The sequence below is a fragment of the Natator depressus genome, chromosome 6, assembly GCF_965152275.1.
Source record: "Natator depressus isolate rNatDep1 chromosome 6, rNatDep2.hap1, whole genome shotgun sequence".
In the NCBI taxonomy this organism is placed as follows: Eukaryota; Metazoa; Chordata; order Testudines; family Cheloniidae; genus Natator; species Natator depressus.
The window spans coordinates 37,314,246-37,336,626 of NC_134239.1; the positions used below are offsets into that span (position 1 = coordinate 37,314,246).

At 40.2% G+C, this 22,381-nt stretch overlaps 1 protein-coding gene across 2 annotated transcripts in view; it reads left to right on the plus strand.

The window, feature by feature from the left end:
- The first annotated feature begins 261 nt into the window (after positions 1–261).
- Positions 262–22,381, plus strand: part of PARVA (parvin alpha) — a 90,482-nt gene continuing 68,362 nt past the window's right edge. The window contains exon 1 of one of the 2 annotated variants that reach the window (XM_074955075.1): positions 262–415. In XM_074955075.1, coding sequence (XP_074811176.1) covers positions 277–415 — 139 coding nt within the window. In that variant the 5' untranslated portion in view covers positions 262–276. The remainder of the gene's footprint in view (positions 416–22,381) is intronic. The other variant, XM_074955076.1, reaches the window with a different exon arrangement.

Here is a 22,381-nt window from a genome sequence, read left to right on the forward strand (position 1 = left end):
GAGGCAGCCAACCGCCTGGGCCGGCCCGGCCCGCTGCCCCCAGGAGCTGGGCAGGAAGGGTGGGCTGGAAAGCGGAGTACACGGCGGTGCAGCAGGGGCTGAGGGAGCGGGGAGCGCACAGAGCGGCCTTCCGTGGCGCAGGGCGGGAGGGAAGGAGAGAGCAGGAGCTGCTTGAAATGCTTGAAATAATTCCGCTTCCGTTTGGAGCAGGGAGCAGCCTCCCGCTCCAGCTGGGTTTCAAACCTGCCTCCCCTCAGCCCTGAGCGCGGGCGCGGCATGGCAGCCTCTCCCCCGAAATCCCCCTCGGCCCCCAAGTCCCCCACCACCCCCAAGTCGCCCCCGTCGCGGAAGAAAGATGACTCCTTCTTGGGCAAACTTGGAGGGACCCTGGCCCGCAGGAAAAAAGCCAAAGAAGGTAAAAGGGCCAGGATGGCCCGGCTCCTGGCAGCGCCCTCGGCTGGGCGGCTCTGGGGAGCGGGGAGGACTCCGGAGGGCTCGCTGCGGCGGCGTGTGGAGGAGAAGCTGGAGGGAGTGGCGGCGCCCCCGCCCCGCGCTTTGCCCTGCGCTCCCCCTCGGAGCAGGAGCGGGGCGGCCGGGACCGTGGCGCTGGGGGCGGGGCGGGGCGGGAGGCTGCGGCCGGGCCAGGGGGTTGAAGGGCTGGGCGCGCCCGGGCTGCGGCTCGCTCTGTTTTTTCCTGTGGAACGCGTCATACCCCAGAAAAATGCTGGAGCCCCAAGCGGGGGGGGGGGGGTCGGTTCATTTCCCCCCCACCAACCTGAGCGCGCTCCCAGTGCCCCCTCTCTCTGCTCCTGCTTTCTGCACCCCCGAGCGCATCACCGACTCCTTAGCTATGCGGAGCCTCTGGCTTGCTTCGCACGCCCTAAGGCGCTGGGGCCGGGGCTGTCTGGTTTAGCGGAGGCTGGCAAGCCGGTTAAACTCGTGCCCTGGCGAATAAGACAAGGGTTGTCTTTAATGCAGACTCTGGAGTGACAGGGCCTCTGTGCACGCTCGTCGGTGGTGCTGTGCTGGGAGGAATTTCTTCCCAGAATGGGTATAAAGCAGCGAGTGTGCGTGTGTGCATCTCAATTTATGTTCCCTGGGAAAATGTGCAGTTGGCAGCTGGACAAGACAAGCCTGGAGGGCGATCTGTGTGTTTACATGCTGGAGCTGCTTGCGGCGTTTGGGGAGTGGAATTTGTGGAGTTTTTGAAATGTACCTTAAGCTTCATTTTTATCTTCATTTCAGAGCTGATTGATTGGAGAATCTAGCGATTACAATTACGAAAGAATAAGGAGCCAGAGGGGATTGTGTGGGGGTAATAATGTATTTGGGCTGAATAACCAGTTTCCTACAGAAGTAAAATTCATGAGAAGGAATTCTCACTGAGCTTTATTACTAATATTCTAATGAAATGATTCGTAAGTGGCTGATTGGGAGATGCACAAATTAAAGACTGGGGGTGGGGGGATGTTTTCCAGGAATGTAGGACCAGATTTAGGTGGAGCAAGGGAAGATGTTGGATGAACACTTAGGAATTTATGCCATTTCACTAAAAGAGATGAAGTGCCAAAATAAAAATAACATAAACATAATGGGTCTGAATCAGCTATATGGCCACATTCTGCTATGCCACCAGTGTGAAATGGCCCTAAAGCTGGCTTAACTAGTGCATGGAGGATAACTTCCTATGCAGATGTGTCCTGTTTATGCAACTATCCAGTTTATACAACTCTTCTCACTGTAGTTCTTGTATCTACTCTGGTATAAGGTTTCGGAGTAGCAGCCGTGTTAGTCTGTATTCGCAAAAAGAAAAGGAGTACTTGTGGCACCTTAGAGACTAACAAATTTATTTGAGCATAAGCTTTTGTGAGCTACAGCTCACTTCATCAGATGCGTTCAGTGGAAAATACAGTGGGGAGATTTATGGTATAAGGGTGATCCTCCCGTGGCTTAGAATTAATTTTGCTGGAGGAAAAGGTGCATTGGCAGGTTGCCCCTGGGCCACACAAAACCTCTGCTTGTGGTTTTGTTTGCTTTTAGCAATCTGGCATAAGCTGGCGCAGACCTTAGGCATCTCGAACTTTTTGCAGGGCCTCAGCAGGAATAGTGCAAAGGTCAGTTTTGAGCATCTGTGCCCAGAACTGTGCTCTGTGCAAATCAGCCACAAACCAGAATCTGGACCAGTATATTTCAAATGTAGGTTGTAACACTAACTGAAAAAAGCAAGTTCAACACTAAGGATCATACCTTCCTTGACTTGTCCTGTCATGGCAAGCTGTGGCAGCACAGATTACTTTATGTACAGTTGCATGTTGATCTGAGAGGTTGGTGGAGTATCAAAGCATAACAGGAGGAATGAACAGTGTTATACTTAACTTAGAATTTCTTTGTTTCTGTTGCTTTATGTCAATAAAATTATACCGTTAATTTTCTTTATTTTTCTCATTTATTAAAGAAAAATTCTTTATAGAAATGCATGAGATTAAAGGACATACTTATATTTGTGGTCTATATTTTTACACGTGAATGATTCTTACAACAGTGGGGACTTTTTAGTCTGAATCATATTTTTCACTATTTACAGCTTTACAAATGATTTCATTTGACATAGCGCACATTTTACTAAACATATTTGATGATATTGGTCTCAAAACAAAGTAAAATATTTTTCTCTCTTTAAAGATTTCTTGTAGTCTGTGACCCTCTCTCAAAGTAACTCATGATTAAACTGTTTTTAAAAAAGTCTAGAATATTGAAAGAAGAGACCACCTTTTCCCCTGTCACATTTTGTATGAGCCTGGTATAGTGATTAAAGTAGGGGACTGGGAGTTTTGGGTTCTATTTCTGACTTTACTGATGAGTCACTTTAGCCCAGATCACAAAAGGACTCAGGTACCTACCTCCCCACTTGGGAGCCTAAGCCCAAAATTTAGGTTCCACTGAGGTCCTCAAAATCCCCTGCTCGGCTGTGAACCTGGGATGTGGGAAACAAGTTCAATTTTTCCCTTTGCCTGATGGGGAGAAAGGATTTAAACAGGGGCCTCCCACCTCTCATGAGAGATATTCTGATGCAGATCTCTCTGTTTCTCCTATTGAAGCTGTTCCACTTTTGCTAAATAATTAAATAGTAATTGGAGTAGGGGAACTGGACTCTGGGCCTTCCACCTAAGTGCCCTAACCACCAGGCTGGAGAGTCATTCTCATGTTTTCTTTCCATTAGTTAATGTTGGAATAGGAAATATTTCACCCTCAATATATGACATGAATACAATATCCAGCTTTGTTCCAAATACATATTCGAAATATGTACTGCATTTTCTCTCACCATTATGGACAATTTTGCCATCTGCATCTGTACAGTTAAGACTCCCCTTTTTCCTGATTTTTTTTTTATAATTCCTTATTTTTAGTAATTCTAATGGCCATAGATGTTTAGCTGTTACATTTAGCTTCCCTTATCAATTGCCCCCACGTCTTACTTTCTGACTTGTTACTTGCCATTAACCACAACTTTTTCCCCCATTCGTTATATATCGATTTGTAAGTGTTCTTAAACAACTGATAATTTTCAATCCTACTTTTCTGTTGAGATTTTTTATCTCAATCAATTCTGCTCATAATTATATTTAGTTTTAGTAATTGAACCCCTTTAAATCTCCAAGTATTTATATTACTGGCTGGGGCTGTATTCTGTTTGCACAAAACAAATGTAATCAGGTTACAATCACTTGCACCTAAGCCATCACTTTTATTTACTTGATCAAGTCATCTTTGTCAGTCAAAATGAGGTGTAATATTGAAATACCCTTTGTTGGGTGCAATACTTCTTGTGTTAGAAAATTATCTATAATTTATAGAAAATCCAGTGATTTTTTTTTTTTTTTACTACTGGCAGCATGAGACCTCCAGCATACGTCCCCTAAGTTGAAGTTCCCTTTGATTACATGCTTTTTCTTTCTACACATTTAAAGTAGATTCTTAAGAAGCCATTTGTTCTGTTCTCTGGTCTGATTTGGTGGTCTGTCAGACACCTACCAATATCTCATTTTGTACATTATCATTTAAAACATTGATCCATAAACATTCAAAATCCTGTGATTCCAAGATGTCAACCATCTAAAACAAGTAATGGTATCTTTGCTGAAGAGTGCCACCCATCTCCCCTTTTACCCATTCTAAAGAGTGATTTTAACATTCCAGTCATGCAAATTCTCTCACCAGATTTCGGTAATATCAACCGTGTCAGTTTATTCTCATGATTTAACAGTTCTTCCACTTTATTATCCAGGTTTCTAGCACTGGGATATAGGCAGTTAAATAGTTTATTCTCTTTAAGTGTATATGGGACTTCTGCTCACATATGTGCTTTTGAAAATCCCATTCTTTATCTTTCTTGTTACATACTGTGTTTATATCTTTGTGTACATCATACTGTTACATCTAGGGCAAGACATTTTAAATTATTTTCCCTGGCTCTTCACAATAAAGACTAAAAAATAGCAGTAGTTCTGAATAATGTAAGAAAAGATATTTTACCTATTGTAGGTATTATGATAGGCTGTTACATATTACGATTTTTTGTATTAAGTGTTTAGATAACAATTGTAAATAACACATCATACATATCTAAATGTGACTTCACAATTGTGTCATCAAAAAGTGCTTTGACACAGTCAGGACAATACTGAACCCCTTTACAAATTATAACAATAAAGGCAGTGCCCAAATACTCTGCCAAATCAAAGTCCAGTTGGCATTTAAAATGTCTGTATGGTGAAGAGTTATGAAAAAATAAACTAAGGAATCTGCTTGTGAAAGCAATAATAAAACCAACATCGTTCCAAATGCAGCAAAATAATTTGTTTAGACTATCAATGTAAAATTCCTTTATATGAATATTTTGCATTTAGTGAACCTTTCCTTGGAGGACCCAAAAGCTCTTTGCAAAGGTTGGTATTACCTCTATTTTACAGATGAGGAAACTGAATGATCTAAACAAATTAAGAGACTTCTTCAAAGCTACACTGCAAGTTCAGTGGTAGAGCAAGGAATAATACACATTATTCAAAATAAAGAAATACTTGACAGACTATAAAGTGCCATGCCAGGATCAAAATCAAGAGAATAACCTGAGATGCTTCTACCTAATAAAGCTGATTTCAGCTATGGTCTGAAAAGATGTTAGTGCCACAATAAGGAAATGTTTATATGTAAAAAAATGTTTATATGTTTATATGACACAGAAATAATTTTAAAAACAATTTTATGACACCTAAATTTTGGAGATGAGAAATGTAGTTTGCTTTATACAGTGTGTTAACATCATTTCCTATCATATGGGCTCTTATACTGTATTTTACTGGCAATTTTTCATTGGCCATTGGTGTAGTTTAAGATGGATAACTAAACTCTTAATGTTGAGGCTAAAAAGACTGTTTCTCTGATAAGATAAAAACTTTTGTAATAAAAAGGTTATACTTTCTGTTAACTGTTGTATCCAGTGACAAAAATCAGATGCCTAAATCTGTGTAAAATGTATTATAAAATTGTCCTTGTAGCATAAGGATAATATTTTAATACATGCTTACAGGTGAAGTAACTAATTTTCACTTAATACAAGAAATAGTGTCATCTTGTCCAGTTTATGTTAATTGGAGCAGGATCAATCCCTTAAATAAATATTTAAAAGTTTCATTCATCCCATATATGAAACTGGAACAGGTTCAATCTTATAACAGAGGGATAAATACCTTAGCTGGCCTATCAAGCCCATTTTACTATCAGTAATGCTTTTTACCAATTAGAAACACTTTTGTAAGCTCTTCATAGTGTTCAAGACCACTTTCTAGCAAATCTTTAAGGTAGTGGAAGAAGAGAACAAAATGATCTCTTCCTTTTTTATTTTCTGGTGTATTCCATTATTTTCTTTTGAGTATTCATGGTGGGTTCAGCAAGGTCACATGTGATTGTTCTTCCTGAATGTTCCTGGCCTGGGCTGATGGACATAAAAATTTCACACCCCATAATAGCCTAGCTTAGTGGAGAATCTTAAAAATTGGACCATGACACACTAATAAATCTGTGATACATTCAGCAAGGCAGAGCAAAGTTCAAAATTGCTTAAATTGGTATAGGAGCAGATGCAAAACAGACAGTTTGGACCCATAAATTGGATGGAGAGCAATTACGGTTCAATGTATGGGCTCAGTCAGACTTCCAGTTGATATGGCATCAATTTAAACTAATTTGGCCTCTCTTCTATCTAGTTATTTGGTGCTGATGGTGCAAGAGTTGGAATGAATTTTCCTGCAGCTTCCACTTTTATGACATTATCTCCCACATTTTTCCGTATTTTTTATTTTGTTTTCACTTTGGTGCTAGGGGTCAGAGGAGCTTGTATTTCTTCTGCGTTCTAAGGGAAGTTAAGGTATTAGCGTATTTGTTTTAGATTTTCCTATTTCTTGCTAACATCCCCAAAATTCTCAGCCTTTAAGCTGATATCAGGTTGGATTCCTGAGTGTAATGTAGTTAGAAATAAAAAAATAAAATTGACTACAAGCATGCGGTGATGTGAACTTTTCAGATATTTTAAATTATCTGAAATGTATACCTTTATTAAAAAGTCAGTAACTAAAATGCTGTGTCAGATGGCTGATTGAAGGACAAAGGAATGCTCTGCTCTTGATATATATGTCCCATCATGAAATAAATTTATTCTTTAGAGTACAAAGAATTTTCTGTTTCTTTTTGAGACCTGAGTACTACTTTTTATTAACCCAATTCTGCGATCCCTCTTCAAGTTAAATACACATTAACTTTACACATACACATTTAGTACACATGCAAGCGGTTTTAGTGTAGTTAGTGGCCCTAATTGCATGACTAGGTACTATTTAGCAGGAGCAAGGGTTGCAGAATCTGAGCCCAGTGTTGTAAATTCTACAGAACTATGGACTTGAGGTTTGTTCATCTCTACTTGTGCTTCATTTGAGGGACTAAGTAGGGATTCTAAGCAAGTTTAAATGGGTTTTTACTTCTACTCTTGGCTAATGTTAGATTTGAAATGGGATACACACTGGGAAGAGGAATAGGTACGTATCAAGACCTTCTTATTCTGTATGGGAAAGTAGGTAAAGTTTATGAATGAAACAGCAGTATTTTGTCTCTAGGCCTTATTATCTCATTAGAATTGCAGTATGCTTGTGTTTCAGAGGTCTGACATGGTATATTTCCTCAGGATATTGAAGTTAATGCATAGCATTTGAAGTGTAGTATGTGATTATAACCTTCCCCTCCCTGGTGTACTACATTTATGCATGTTCTCTTCTTCCTTATGTACAGCCAGATGTGGTCCTGGGTGTCAGGTGAAATCCAATTAGTATCACCTCTGAAAAATGAAATGGGTTGGAGCAGGCACTGAGAAATGGAAAATACAGTGAGTTGATTAAGTAGCAGGAACAACTGAAAATAAGGAGGAAAGAAATGATGAGAAGAATAGTGAAAGAGGAGAATCCTGATTGCTTCACCCCTAAGAGTTAAATCACTTTTATTTGTTGTCTCTTCAGTCCAGTAGACCTTTCTGAGCATATCTACAGTATTTATAAGGAAAATAAATTCTACGCAGATAAAGACTTTAGTCTGTGAGTTTGTCTCAGAAAATATGTATCAACTGTTTATAAGTGACAGCCACCACTATACCTTTAATGACAGGGAGTACCAGGTATGTGCTGCTTGCATTGAAGCAATTGTTCAGCACAAGACAGCAAAACCGCAGAGGTAATTATTTTGTGCCAGTGTGGACAGAAAATACAAACATAGCACCTGCAATAGTGCCACTTGCCCTTCCAGTGCAGTTTCACAGTGCTCCTGCCCACCTTCGGTGACAACTCTGACAGTTTGGAATACCGGCTCTGTCTCCCGCCAAGCTCTTTCCCACTAGTTGCAGGTAGTTCCAAGAGCAGCTAAAGTGGTATTTGGATGTTTTCTGCTCTGCCTTCACTTCCTGCCCTGTTTGCACTAGTACTGCTCTCAGCAATAAACAGGACACTGTTAAATAGAACTTCTATTTTTAATTATTTAAAAAAATGTTTAAAAAACACATTATCATTTGTATTTGTGCTAAGCACTGTAAACACACATATACAGTGAATACAGTCCCTGCCCCAAGGAATTTACAATCTAAGGTTCTTCAACATTGTCTTCTAAGTATTTAAATATTTTTCTATCTTTTACTCGCCTCTCTGAGGCTTTGTAAAATTTAAATTGGAATATTTCTGACATTTCAGTACCTTTTAATCTCAGTATTGCCAACTCTTCAAATGTTTATTGTGAATCTAGCAATGTTTGGTGTTCTCTTGCAGCCTCAGCTCCTGGAGTCATGTGGTTATAAGAGAATCTGAGCTTTCATTTTTTTAAAGTATATTTCTAGCTCCGATGATTGCAGACAAAAGCTTGAAAGCGTGACCTGAAAGTGCACCCTAGATGTTCAGAAGCCAGAAGGTCAATAAAAAGAACGCTTCATTATTTTACTTAAAAATCATGGCATTTGAAAATAATCTCATAGTTTTTTGCACCTGGCTTATGATTTTTGATCAGTTGGTGTTGACAGTACTGAAGTCTTTTAAAAGTATTTGCTTACTATTTAAAAAAAAAAAACCCACCAAAAACTCAGTAACATTATTTAACTTTCAGAATCCTGATTCTTTCCCTCAAGTTGTTTTTAGTTGTTGTCTAACCCTATAAAAAAGAGATAGCATGTGAAGAAACAAAAGTAAAAAAAGGTTAGGAATTGGGACAGTCCCCTACAGCTCATACGTGAGAGGTGCTGCCGTATGAAATAAGCAGACATCTTTTCCTTGCTATATCCTTACTAAGGCAGCCAGTGAAGCAGCATCTGCTGGATGCCGGAGACTTGAAACTTATGAGGAAAGGTTAGTACAAAACCAGCAAATTATACATGGAATCACTAGTGGAGAAACACCCTCCTCATGTTCTTTGAGATCTTACCATCTAGTTGTCCTACACCACAATATGCATGCTGTAGTCCATAGTCCCCCTAAGTTCAAGGGGACAACTGCCACCAATGTGATGGGTGTGGGTAAGGGTCTAATTCTGGGTGCAGGGGGTCCCTCTGAGGGTTGTGTTTGGACCACTCCCTGGTCAGATGTCTCTGGATCCTAAGGAGCAAATACTACCAGTGCAATTTGAAAACAACACACTTGGAAAGCCACAGACCAGAACAATTCACTTGACCATTCCTTGACCATTTCCACTCATCATCAAAGTATCCCCACGTGTCCTACTGAGGGAGAATCACCCAACCCAGGTACAGTACATTCTTCTTGTAAGGGCAGCATCAGGAATTTGACACATGCATGGAGCTTCCTATTGTGGTATATGTGCTTGTGGGATATGTGAGCTGCCTTTTCACACAGGTTGTGATTTTGCCATGCCACGTTTGTATTTATTTATTTTTTTGTCTGATTTACCTTTTGATTCAGGGTCTTTTTCAGGCACTGAACTGTTTTTGCATAAGGCCCGATTTAATCCCTCTTGACGTCTCAATAAGTCTCTTTTGTGGAAAAGAGTTCCTTGAATCTTTGTGCTTGTATTTTCTATGAAAATTGGCATGCAGGCTCAGAGCCACTAAATTCTTTTTGGAACTGAGTCAGTCCCAGGTTAACTGGGCAAGTTGCTTGCTGCAAAAAATTTCCTTTTCCCACTTTTTTTTTTATGCTGGAATAATTTCTTCATCTTCTGTTCTTATTGGTGCTAAAACAGAATAAAACAGATATTTCCATAGAATAGATTAAAGGAAGTGTAAATACACAGTTTTTAAAAGCATTCTATATTGTGAAAGCCTGAGTTAAGAAGGATTCAGCATTCTTGGGAGCATCTTGTGCCAGATACTACCTTCAAGGGCCGGGACTGTCTTTTTGTTCTGAGTTTTCTAGCACCTAGCATAATGGGGGCCTGGTCCATAACTAGGGGTTCTAGGTGCTACAGTAATACAAATAATAAATAATTATTATTTAAACAACAACTGTCCACAAATTATAGATTTGATCTTGCAAATGCTGGCGGTCGTAGTGCCATGGGAATAGCAACGTTGTGTTGTATGCATTGGCAGACCTGAGCCCTATGTCTGAAGATACAAACATCTCAGAAGAGGGAAGGCACCGTGATCAACAATGAAAATAGGTCAGGCCATAGGCTGTGGCCAGATATGACAAAGGGCACACTTCCGGATCACTCCAACTTAATAGCCTGTCATTTCACCTCAGTCCCAGGTGAAAGGAACTAGATACGTAGCAATTATTCAGATGAAAGGTAGAAAGGATTAGCCTAAAGTGTTGTTTAACATCATCATTAATCAAATGGGGGAACAGCCTCCAACAGTTTACAATTACCATTGACGTTTCAAAATTAAAAGTCAAAGCAATAATCGGAAGGAAAGGAACAGCCAAAAAACAGCTCAGACTCTTGTGTTTTTATTTCAGTGTGAGTTTTCGTTCATTCCTTTGGATTTAGCAGTATTTGCTATCCCAGAACTATTTGACAAATGATACACATCTGGACCTCAAAGATTAATGTAAATCTAGCTGAATAAAACCACCCCAACATAATAAATAGAAAATTATCTTTGTTTCATTACAGTCTTTCCTCAATACAATGAGCCCCTGTAATCAGGATAACCTTTAATTTTTATTCAGAGCAAAAGAAAATACCTTGACAGTTTTCTTATAGTTTCAGGAATCTGTCTTGAAGGTGAGGACTCCTTGAGGTTTTCTCATCTTCATCCTTATCAATGGAAAATGTCTCCAGGGCTGTAGAATGAATGAGTAATACATTGGGAGGCCCTAAATCCTCAAGAAACTCCCCAGCCTCCCAAGACTACTAGTCTAAAGTTTTGAGAGCCCCACTAGGCCAGGAGCCCTGAGAGGCTGCTTATTTTTTTTGTGGTCCTTTACTTTGTTTGATGACTTTGAAGACAATGTAATACCATGCAAGTTAACCATCTTTCCTCACCCCTCCCCCAGCAAAACAGTTTAATTAGTGTCCGGCCTCCTAAATTTCTCATCAGTGGATGGCAGAGTTGCCTGAAGTTTAGATAGAGAAACATTTTATTTATTATTTCACTTGTTCTGGCATGTTGGAGCCTGGGTTCTGGGACCCTCCTGGAGCCCCACAAGCCTGAGTCAGCTGACATGGGCTAGCTGGGTTGTTAAATTGCAGAATAGACATACCCATTGAGTCAAGGCTACACTGTTAAGCTTAGTTTCTTCCCTTAGTGGAGCCAGGAACCAAAAACGCCCACAGTAACTGGAACTATTTAGGGCTAAATCATGGATTTTGCTGCAGCTCTACACTGGAAGCAGTATGGTACCATCCTGTAGCAGGATGAAAACGAGGAGGCAAATACTTCCCAGAGCTTCCCACCTTACAGATGCTCCTGGCCTGAATTTAGTGGGAGAGGGGAAGCTTTTTGGCCTCCTTTCTGCCTACTTTCTGTCCCGTTTACCAACTCAGAGCCATCCCTGTGCTCCCTTGAATGCAAGGGCTGTAATTTATGTGTCTGTATAAGATAGCAGAGGTTCCTCGCTCCTTTGCCACTATGTGTAAAGGGGGAAACTGACTAGCCCTTAATGAATAAAGTACAACCTTTTCTATTTAATGTCTCAACCAGTACTACTTAGTGGATTGTGTTACTTGATTTAGTGTCCTTATCTCGGTTGAGAAGGGAGGAGGGAGGGGGTAGGTAAGAGAGAATTAACTCACCTTGACTGACTGAAATGTGAGTTGGACTGTAAGCCAAATATGATCAGTGGTCTTAAGCAAGTCCCTAGTCCACTACACAACTTGGCACAGTTACACAAGGTTGGCAACCTGTGCTCAGGCCAGGGGAATCATAGGAGCAGAAAAACAAGGATGCTGTAGGTCAAAAGTGGGTTGTATTTGGCAAAGCTGTGTTGGGAAGATTACACAGCCTCTTCTTGCATTATTCCTGCACCTGATTCTAGGCTGTGTTTCAGCTCAGACAACTGCTAAATTAACTCAAAATATTAAATAAAAATTAGACAAAGAGCTGTAAGGCCAAAATTGGGTTAAATAAGACACTTCAATGTCCTAAATGTTCTGTTCTCCTGTTACTTATGTAGTTCTATTAACTATATTTAGGAAATGACATTGTGAAATAATTGTGTATGTGCTCATGAAATATTGATCTTAAATGTGAAATTCAAGAAAACACGTTTGTCCTGAGCAGTGATATTGTTTAGCTCTGATATTTGATTTCTCCTTTTTAGACTTCTTATTAATGTTCACAGTAGGTGTTTTATAGTGTTTCAATGGCAGTCAAACGTCCCCTCTTTTCAGTGTTCTTAGATAATTGTTTTTAGGAAGAAAAATGGAACACCTGTGATTCTAATACCGTGACATTTATGTGAATCATTTTTGGCATTTTTAAGCCGAATTAAGCCCTAGTGATTTATCTGATGTCTGCTTACATAGGCCCAACTCTGCCATTTTCTGCTTGCATTGAATGGTAGTGTACTCTGCAAGTAGTTCCACTGGGTAGGATTAACTCTCCCCGATCTATCTATTAAGGTAACTTTATTCCCTCTCGCAGGGAAATAAGTGTTCGGTAAGGGTGTGGGGGTCATGTTAGCCACTTGAAAGGCGCCATTTCCCTCCCTGGGATATTAGGTACAGGGTGGGCTGGGGGAGTAGCTAGACACATTTCAATCCTGTGGGGATTTATTAGAGAAGAATACAATCTGATGCTGTAATATCTCTTTTTATGGAACTCCCGGGGGGTAACATGGTTCTGTTGGATCTGTTCCGGCAGGGAGGTGGGCAAGGTGCAGTCAGCGATGCTGTGGAGGCACAGTCTGTGCTTAGAAGACTGTGGCCGCCTTCTGATCCCCACCCTTCCCAGAACCAGGCAGTTTGTGACATGCCCCATGACCTGTTCCAGGGTGAGGTGGGATCCCTGTCCCTCACAAAGGAACAATTAGGGAGGAACGCATAGAGACTGCCCGCTACAACTTCTTTCTGCAGGGTATACGTGCAGAGTTAGCTATTGTCAGTACCAGCAAGCGGAGCAGGAGCAGGTAATTAAAAAAACAGTGATCCAGTTTCAATATTCTGCTTTATGATGATCAGGTGAGGTGGCTGCAGGATTGTCAGAAACTATTAGAGCCTCTTCAGTGTGGAAGAGCCAATCTGGTATTGTTTAAATGGATTTGATCTAATAGTGCAGCTTTGGGCAGAAATTTTATGTATGGCACTTTATCGTGGGTATAAAGAATATCTTCTGGATTCTATATCATAGTGGTTGTTGTAGAGAGAACTGTGGTTAAAACTGCATAACAGGTTCCATTCTGACCACCTGAAAAAGAGCTCTATGTAAGCGCAAAAGCTTGTCTCTCTCAAAAACAGAAATTGGTCTAATAAAAGTGTAACCCTTCTGACAGTGGAGCCGGCAGTAACGAGGACCAGGTTCAAAATTTTGGGGTTCCCTTTCAACAGTACAACACAGAACCGGCCTGAGCCCCCACGCAGTAACCTGGGAAAATTACACACCACCCTTGGGTGCCTCTGAGAGGCAGTACTTCCCCACTCGCAAGCACAGAGTCTGAGTGTAAAAAAGAAACTTTTAATGAAAGGAGGGAAGTCACCTGACGTTAATTAGGGAAAATGCCACAAGCAGGATTCATAATCGTAAAGCTGTGAGCAGGACACCCACCCCAAAGTGCGTGGGGCAGCGCCTTCTGCCTCCTGTTCTTGTGTTCTACAACCAAAAGTTCCTTTTCCGTGCCCCTCTCTGCTCCCTCACCACACCCCACTCACAGTGGTTGTCCTTGGTCAGTGAGCACCCAGGGTTCAAAGGTGCATCTGTGTGAGTTCACCTCCCACCCGGGGAAGAAGGCACCTTGCTTGTTCTGCCATCTGAGCGCTTGCTTGCTCTGGCTGGCTGCTCTCTCTGGCCGGGCAGAAACGCTGTCCCACCACAAGTGGTTTCAGCTCTTATTTAAGCATTTAAATAACAAAGGCTCCTAATGGAGCCTATTTAGCTCTACCTTTGAACAGTGGTGAGGAACAGGTTAAACCAGACCAGGGACCCTTAGGGAGAGTCGACACCTCCTGTCTGGGACACCTGTCCTCATCTCTCTTACATTCACAGGGCTCTGACATTCGAGCCCCTACCTTAATGAGGTCCTTTAAGCTGAGGGTGACTCCCTCATTTGGGACAGGTTAAGCTCAGTTCTGCACCCCTTTATTCATGCAATAAAAACAACATTGATAACATTTCACCAGTCCTGGTGATTCCCAGCATTCAGAACTAAAGTGTTTTGTAACCCAACACCAGCCAAAGTTGATCACTTTGAGCAACACAGCTCTATCTGCTGGATATCTTGGCAGAGTAGGTGTGTTCATGTAAATACAGTTTGTTCCTGAAGTCTCTCCCACTCCCAGCTAGCTGTCAGGGGAGAACTCATCCTGCTTACAAAAGATATTACCACACCCGCCTTCTCTCTCCAATATCCTGGTAACAACATAGCTAAAATAACACTACATACATGTGTTTTCAGTGACTTAAAATTTTCTGAAACATTCGTCTTTCTGAACTTTTTTCAGTCCTTGGTCCCTCCTATTTTCTTCCCTCAGTCCTCCTATTTTCTCTGCCTGTGGCACATCATAGTCTAGTCTTCTGTGGGCTGTAATACTTTGGCCTCATGTCAGTTTTTGGGTTTACTGTGTGGGTGTTGGCTAGTGTTGGTGGCCTATGATATACAGGAGGTAAGCCTAGATGATCTGGTGGTCCCTTCTGGCCTAAAACTATAAAACTCTGCCAAAAAGTAAATTTATCTGGAAAGGCTGACAATCAGCTCAAACATTTTGAAGAATAAAGAGACTGTTGATAAGTTCTCTCTCTTCATCATGTATAAATAACTTTAATGCTAAAAGTGTTAGTATAAATAACATTGAAATTTGTTATGAAAATAGCTCTCATTGAGGTGAAGTGCCTTGACAAAACAGGGCATGTGAAAGCCATCCATATAAAAAGCACATAGTAAACTGTTTTTACATAATGTACTATAGATTAAGCATAACAACACAAAATAATAGTGAACATTTGCCATTATAAAAATTATTTTTAGCCAAGTCAATTTCATTGTGAATGTCCTTAATCCCTGACTTCCACTAGGGAAGGCTGTGGTGTTGGCTGAAAATGAAATTAATAATACATGTGTCTAACTACATTATTAAAATCTGATAAATATCTGTCAATAGAGTGATACTGGATAATTATGACAATGAACAGTGCAAGTAACTTATACAAGAATGGCAAAAAATTACATAGTATTGTCCAGGCACATATAAGGTTTTACAAAGAAAATGTTATACTGTGCTAGAAACAGCATGTGATCACGTAATTAAAGCTTGTATTGTCATGCATACAAACAAGGGGGGCGAGTTAAGGTTACACATACAACCGTAACATTATAATTTCCTGCCTTTTTAAGTATTTAAACATGCAACTGAAAAGTTCTCTTAACAGATTTTTTTTTAAATGGAAAATGCATGTAAAATGAGAAAAGTACATTGCTACATCTCTGGCATTCATATACAAACAATATAAGCCTCCCTCTGCTGCCTCTACAGTGAGAGAGACCTTTTGAGTATTATTCTGAAATCCATCTTGATGACATCAGTGATTGTGTTAATGCACAAAGACGTATACAAAACAGATTTATGTGCATGTTGCCTGCATTAGAAACATAGAATAGGGGAATCAGTGTCATCTAAATTGCAGAGACTATTTTTCTGTATTGCTCTTGGAAGTCTGAGGCCCTGCATTTCAGCACTATTTTCTTGACTGCTTATGAGCAAGTAGTATTTTCCCATACGTCATCTGTAGAAAAAATAGCAGTGCACACCAGAGACATTGAATGGACTCAACATAGAATAGAATAGAATACAGATATTGACCTGTGGGCTCTTGGATGTAGGACTTCACACTCCAGAAGCCCATACATCTTAGGTGAAACATGCAGGTTCCTTCCCATTGCCTGGCAAGTTGCTGATGTTTGCAAGTCACTGTATCAGTCTAATTATGTCAACGGAAAAACTGAAGCAGTCGTATCTTCTGTGCTTCTTTTACCCTTGGCTATTTCTACAGAGTTATGTAGCTTGTCTGGATAACCCAGTGCTAGCTCATCGCTCATGTCCAAAAGCCCCACTGCCCTGGTTAGCCATGAAAATAGATGGACATGAGTGTAGGCAGCCAAGAGACCATGTATGTGCATCAAGTGTGAATATTAAAGTCAGAATTTCTCACACAGAAATGTCTAAATTTCTCTGCCATTGTTAATCCAGCTCTGAGCTGGATTAATGAAAGAGAATGTGTGGTCCAATTCATTGAATTGGTCATAGAAGCACCTTGGGTACATGTAGTGTGGAGAGGGATAGATATTTCTCTTTTGTTTCTCTGCAGGTGGCCTCTTTGGAGTTATCCAGGTGTGGAAGCTTATTTTGGCTAATGGGCTAAATAGGTTGGCAGGGTGAGAGTCTATTTTTCCATGGGTTTATGTGTATGTAAGAAAAGTATAACATTTTGTCAGAGTACTTTTTGTACAGAGTGCTTTTTCTTAGGTTTCTTGTCCAGCTCTAGAGTTATGCTTAAGCCTAATAATGTTTTTTCTGGACCTAAATCAGCAAATACTAATAGTGGAATATAGATGTAAAAGAGCACTAATGTACAGGAGATGCTAGACTCTGGAGCAAATGTGTCAATGCTGTCAATGCTTCAGAGTGTTATTAATTAAAATAATGACATTACAGGAGCTACAGTTGCTATCAGGCAAAAAAAGATAATGTCTGAGTGCCAGGATAAATGCAGTATAATATATTTCAGCATTGGATTCAAATAATGATTTGTCCAATCTGTTATCAGACTGCATGAATATGACAAATTAGGTGGCCAGGGAATGTTTTGTTGCAAGTAGTTCTATTTTTATGGTCTCTACTTTTTTAGGCTTCTCTGACAACACATGCTTTAGAATAGGGGTGGGCAAACTATGGCGCAGGGGCCACATCCGGCCCTTCAGACGTTTTAATCCGGCCCTTGAGCTCCCACTGGGGAACAGGGTCCAGGGCTTGTCCCGCTCCAGCCGGGGAACAGGGTCAGGGGCTTGCCCCACTCTGTGCATGCCATGGCTCTGTGTGGCTCCCAGAAGCAGCAGCATGTCCCGCCTCTGGCCCCTATGCGTAGGGGCAGCCAAGGGGCTCCGCATACTGACCCTCCCCCAAGCAATGCCCCTGCAGCTCCCATTGGCTGGGAACCACAGCCAATGGGAGCTGCAGGGGCAACACCTGTGGACAGGGCAGCGCACAGAGCCACCTGGCCACGCCTCTACATAGGAGCCGGAGGGGGGACAGGCTGCTGCTGCTTCCGTGAGCTGCTTGAGGTAAGCATTGCCCAGAGCCTGGAGCCCTGATCCCCCTCCTGCCCTCCGAACCCTTTGGTCCCAGCCCGGAGCACCCTCCTGCACCCCCAACCCCTCATCCCCAGCCCCACCCCAGAGCCCACTTACCCAGCCAAAGCCCTCACCCCCTCCCACACCCCAACCCCCAATTTTGTGAGCATTCATGGCCCGCCATACAATTTCCATACCCAGATGTGGCACTTGGGCCAAAAAGTTTGCCCACTCCTGCTTTAGAAAGTGTGTCAGGTACCATGCATTTGAATAATCCCATATGAATTTTACCAGCGGGAGTGACTATTTCTCCTTTTTGATGCCAATAGGAGTAGAAAGTATGATCCTTGCAATGGGAAGGGAGGGAAATTTAAAGTGGTTCAGACAAAAAGTACAATTGCTACTTCAAAAGATCCAGTTAAAATAAAATAAAGGAAACATAAGTACGGTAGAGGTGGCTCAGAACCAAAACTTCAGATCCCAACACCCCTGGAGATTAGGTCAGATCCTTTTTCTGCATATGACCCATATTTTATAATGAGCCAAACTAAAATCGCAACACTTTTTGATGTCTGAAATCTAGATCTGAATTTTGGACTAAGCAGTAGTACATAAAGTGTGACCATTTTAAGGCTCTGTGCTGTCCATCAGAGTCAGGTTAGACGCTATGGATTCAGGAAGGAGCCTTTCGTGTGTTGGATGAGGAATGTTTAGCACAGTGCTACATGTTTGTTATGCAGTAATGTAGCTTATAGTTTCAAAGTCCTACCACTGTTTTGTTCTAGTTTTGAATACTAAGATCCCACGTGAGTGTGAACTGGAAATCAGTGAAGCTATGGCAACTTACAGCAGCTAAGGTTCTGGCCCAAACTCTCTCAAGTTATCTTTTTCTTGGACACTTTCCTACAATTCATCACATTTATGGATTGGCTTGGGAAAAAAATAAAATCAAAATGACTCCTTATTTATTTTTTTGTATCTTCTCTCTCTTTTCTTAAGCAGCTTTAAAATGTCAAACATAAATGAAATAACTTATTGTATAGAATCTGAATAAATGTCTTCATAGAGATTGTTTTTGATGCATATCGTACTGGAATGTATACTGGGCTTTCTGAACAAATTCCCTAAAAGGATTGCAGGATGCAGGTGCTCAGTAGGGCACAAGGTGGCTCCAGTAGCCAGATCACAAGGAAGGCTGGGATGAATTGGAATAAGTTGGAGGAATGAGTTCACAGATATTGACCAAGAATGTGTCTGAACAGAGGACTGCATTTCTTTCTAATGCTGATATGGTATTTTTTAATTTGGATTTGATTTTAACAGGTTTTTTTGGAAGTGCAGTACATCCAATCCTAGAGAGAGAGTGGAGCTGGTACATTTGCACTGAGTTTCATCCCAGGGAGCCTCATATTTCATTGCTAAGGGAATGATTCCTGTGTTCCATAAAATATTATGAGCTGATCTAGTTCTTCTGAATAAAAGGGGATTGCTAAATGTAAAGAATAGAATCCCAGTGGATACTGTAGAAACTACAGAACAGAACTCTACAGAAGTAGAGCAGGAGTGTAGATTGAATTTGATAAGTGGGTAAAGCTCCGATACAAACAATTGTGAAGAGGATTAGTGCAGACTATAGTTCTGTTTAGGTGAATGTTATTCTGTGAGGGTTCAATCTTGTTTTTCTTCCAAAAATTCAGATTTTGTAAAAAAAATAGAATAAAATGGGTTGAGTGAGAAAATAGAATGGCTTAGTATGAGCAAATTTAGCCAAAAGTATCGTCTCAGTATTATTGGTCCAGCATGCCAAAATATCTGCAGTATTTTGTTTTCTGTGTCTTTGAGAGATGAACTAATTTCCTGTCATCTCTATTTTAGAAAATTTTATTCTAGGCATCTCAAAACACTTTAAAATGGGTAGTGGGGTGGTAAGTGTTATTTCCATTTTACAAATGAAGAAACTGGGCAGAAAGAGGTGCAGTGACCTGGCTTCCTGTCTAACCTCAGGCAGTGTGATAGCTGGGAATAGAACTCAAGTCTCCTGACTCCCACCTGGCTTCTAGTTAATACTGCCTGTCACTTTCACTGTTTTCATTTTTTCAATTATCTGTTTTATTTCTTCCACTTGCTGGAGTTTGTATCCATACAGGAAACTGAATTTAACTATGTTTATTCCTGAATTGTTTATTTTTTGAATAAGAACTGGGCTGCTATTTTTTTTCTGGCATTCCATTTCCTTGTGTGACTCAGTCAGAAAGAAAAAAATGTAGGTTAGATTACTGCTTTGTGACAGGCATTGTGCTAAATAAGAAAAAATAATAACTAAAGTGTGTTTCTTTGTTAAGATGCTGTTTGCCTTGCACAGCATCACAAAGAAGAATCAAAATACAAATTTTGAGATGACTTATTTATTGAAGATCCTGAAATTTAAAAGGGGATTCTTTTGTTGATGATGGTGGTTTTTAAAAAAATTGATGAAACTAGTTTAATCATTTATTTATGTATTTGTTTATTTTAGAAACATGAAATAGTTCATATTTGTTCACCTTGAAAATCTATTATAAAGACATATGCATAAGAAAGAAAAAGAAATATCAGAAATTGAGGCTAAAAACCAAAAGCATGTGCACCACTTAGACTTTCAATATTCTTTGCAGATACATTTTGTTGTTCATTTTATCAAAAGTTAACTTTTGAGGTTAAAACAATAACACACGAATCTGAAATAAGGGGCCTAATCCTGTCTTGCTCAGACGGAACTCCCATTGACTTCAGAAGGAGTTTTGTGTGAATAAAAATTGTAAGAAGTGGTCCACTAATGTTAAAATATGTACAGGGTCAGATCATCAGGTGGTGAAGGTAGGCACAGCTCCATTGAGTTAACTGGAACTAAATATCTTGTGGATGGTAAGTAAAACCTTCAGAATACTATAATGATACTTTATTAATATTAATTTGTCAGATTTGAAAAATCTGGCCTTTTTTTGGTCGCTTAAATTCTTATTAGCATGTCTTAGTGTTTTGTGCTCAGGAATTGAAAATTTGCAAATATGTATTCAAAAACATTTCACTGTTTTCATGAGAGAGTGAAGAAAATAGAAGTAATCAAAATTTGGGATTAAATACTTTGATCGTTTGGCCAATTAATAGATCTGCGGTTGCAGAATAGGAGGTCTGTGGGTTGAAACTGGCTCTTAACTTAATGTTAACTTACATTTAATTAGCCAGACCAGATGGAAGGTGGCTAAGCTTTGAATGAAGGCTTGTGGGAAAAAGACATAATCTTCCATTTTGTCAAAGGAACTAATACCACAGATTAAAGGTCGGTGTTCTTTTCAGAATTTAAAGCATGGATGCATAGTGTCTGACAGCAAGAAACAGCAAGGGCGCTAGCAAATTAACTTAACCCCTAGATGCCTAGTATACAGGCTCTGCTTCATTTGATCCTACAATTCAAGTCCTAGCACTCCTGTTTGAGTCATAAATCCCAAGTAGATAAGGATTCCTGAATTTCGGTCTTGTATAAGCAAGCGGGGTCACTTCTGGGAAGTTTGTGCTTAGGGGGAAGGAAAACAGAGAGAATTCCCTACATAGCTGAGAAATGACTCAGTCCTGTAAATGCTAAGCACCCTGGCTCAATTCAGTAAAGCACTTAATTCCGTGCTTAATAATAAGCATGTGAGTAGGCAAATCAATTGAACTATTCATGTGCTTAAGTACTTCTCTGGCCTGATCCAGCATTCTCAGCACTTTCAGGATTGAGCCATAAATATGCACCATGTTAGAGCATGAGAATGTAGTAAGAGGAGTAGAGTAGTAGGCATTGCAGCAAGACATTACACATGTTTAAAAAGAGAGGAAATTAAAGTATAAATAAAAATAATTGTAATGAGAATTAAGGAAAGATGTAGGTCATGGCTCTGATTTCTCCCTGAGGGTTCAGTTACTCTTGGGGCTGCTTCCTATACTCACTCAAATCAGTGGCAAAACTCGCATTGATTTCAGTGGTGCATGAATGAGTCCTTTCTGAACTGCTGAAGAACAATTTGATGAACAAGAAATTAGCCAAAACACAGCACTGCCATGAAACTTATAGTCCGCATTGTTTTAGCAGCAAAGAATGTTGTGCTCTAATGAAGCTATGAATCCTTTTTAAGGGCCTGATTCTGCCATCCTTACATGCATTGATTGATTTCTGTGGAATTACTTGCACCAGACCTATTCCAAATCCTGATGCTCTGAAGTCAGTGAAAAGGATCCTGTTGACTTCAGTGGGTTTTGGATCAGGCTTATGATAAGGTACTACTTTACATGAGTAACGGTGGGAGAAATGGGTCCCAGGAAGATTTTTGGTGTGATTAATATTCAATAGAGTTGAGCAAATGTTCTGAAAGTTATTCTCTCAAACTTTAAAATAACTTGCTTTAGCTATGCTCTCACTCTCTGTAAACAGGTTTTACCGGCATAAACTCCTGAAAATAGAAAATTTCTAAGTCACATGCATGGATATAGACGGCATGGATTTTAAACTTCACGTGAAGTACTTGCATACCCATTTGATCAAGAAACAGAAAAGGGCATACTATATGACTTATCAGGCCAATCATAACTAAACAACATAGCCTGATTGTAAAATACTTGCAGAGAACTGATTACAAACAATCCATAGATGTAAAAAAAAGTCAAGTAATTTTAAATAACATAAAAACTCAATTCTACCTTTTTGCTCAGAACACTTTTTAAATATCCCATGAAGCCAATAGGATTACTTCTTAGTAACTCTGATTTTGATTTACTGAACATGAGTGAGGATGGCAGAATCAGGCCCTAATTCCTGATGAAATTACATTCTTTGATAAAATAAAGTAATCTAATGAATTATTATTTGAAAATTATTTTTT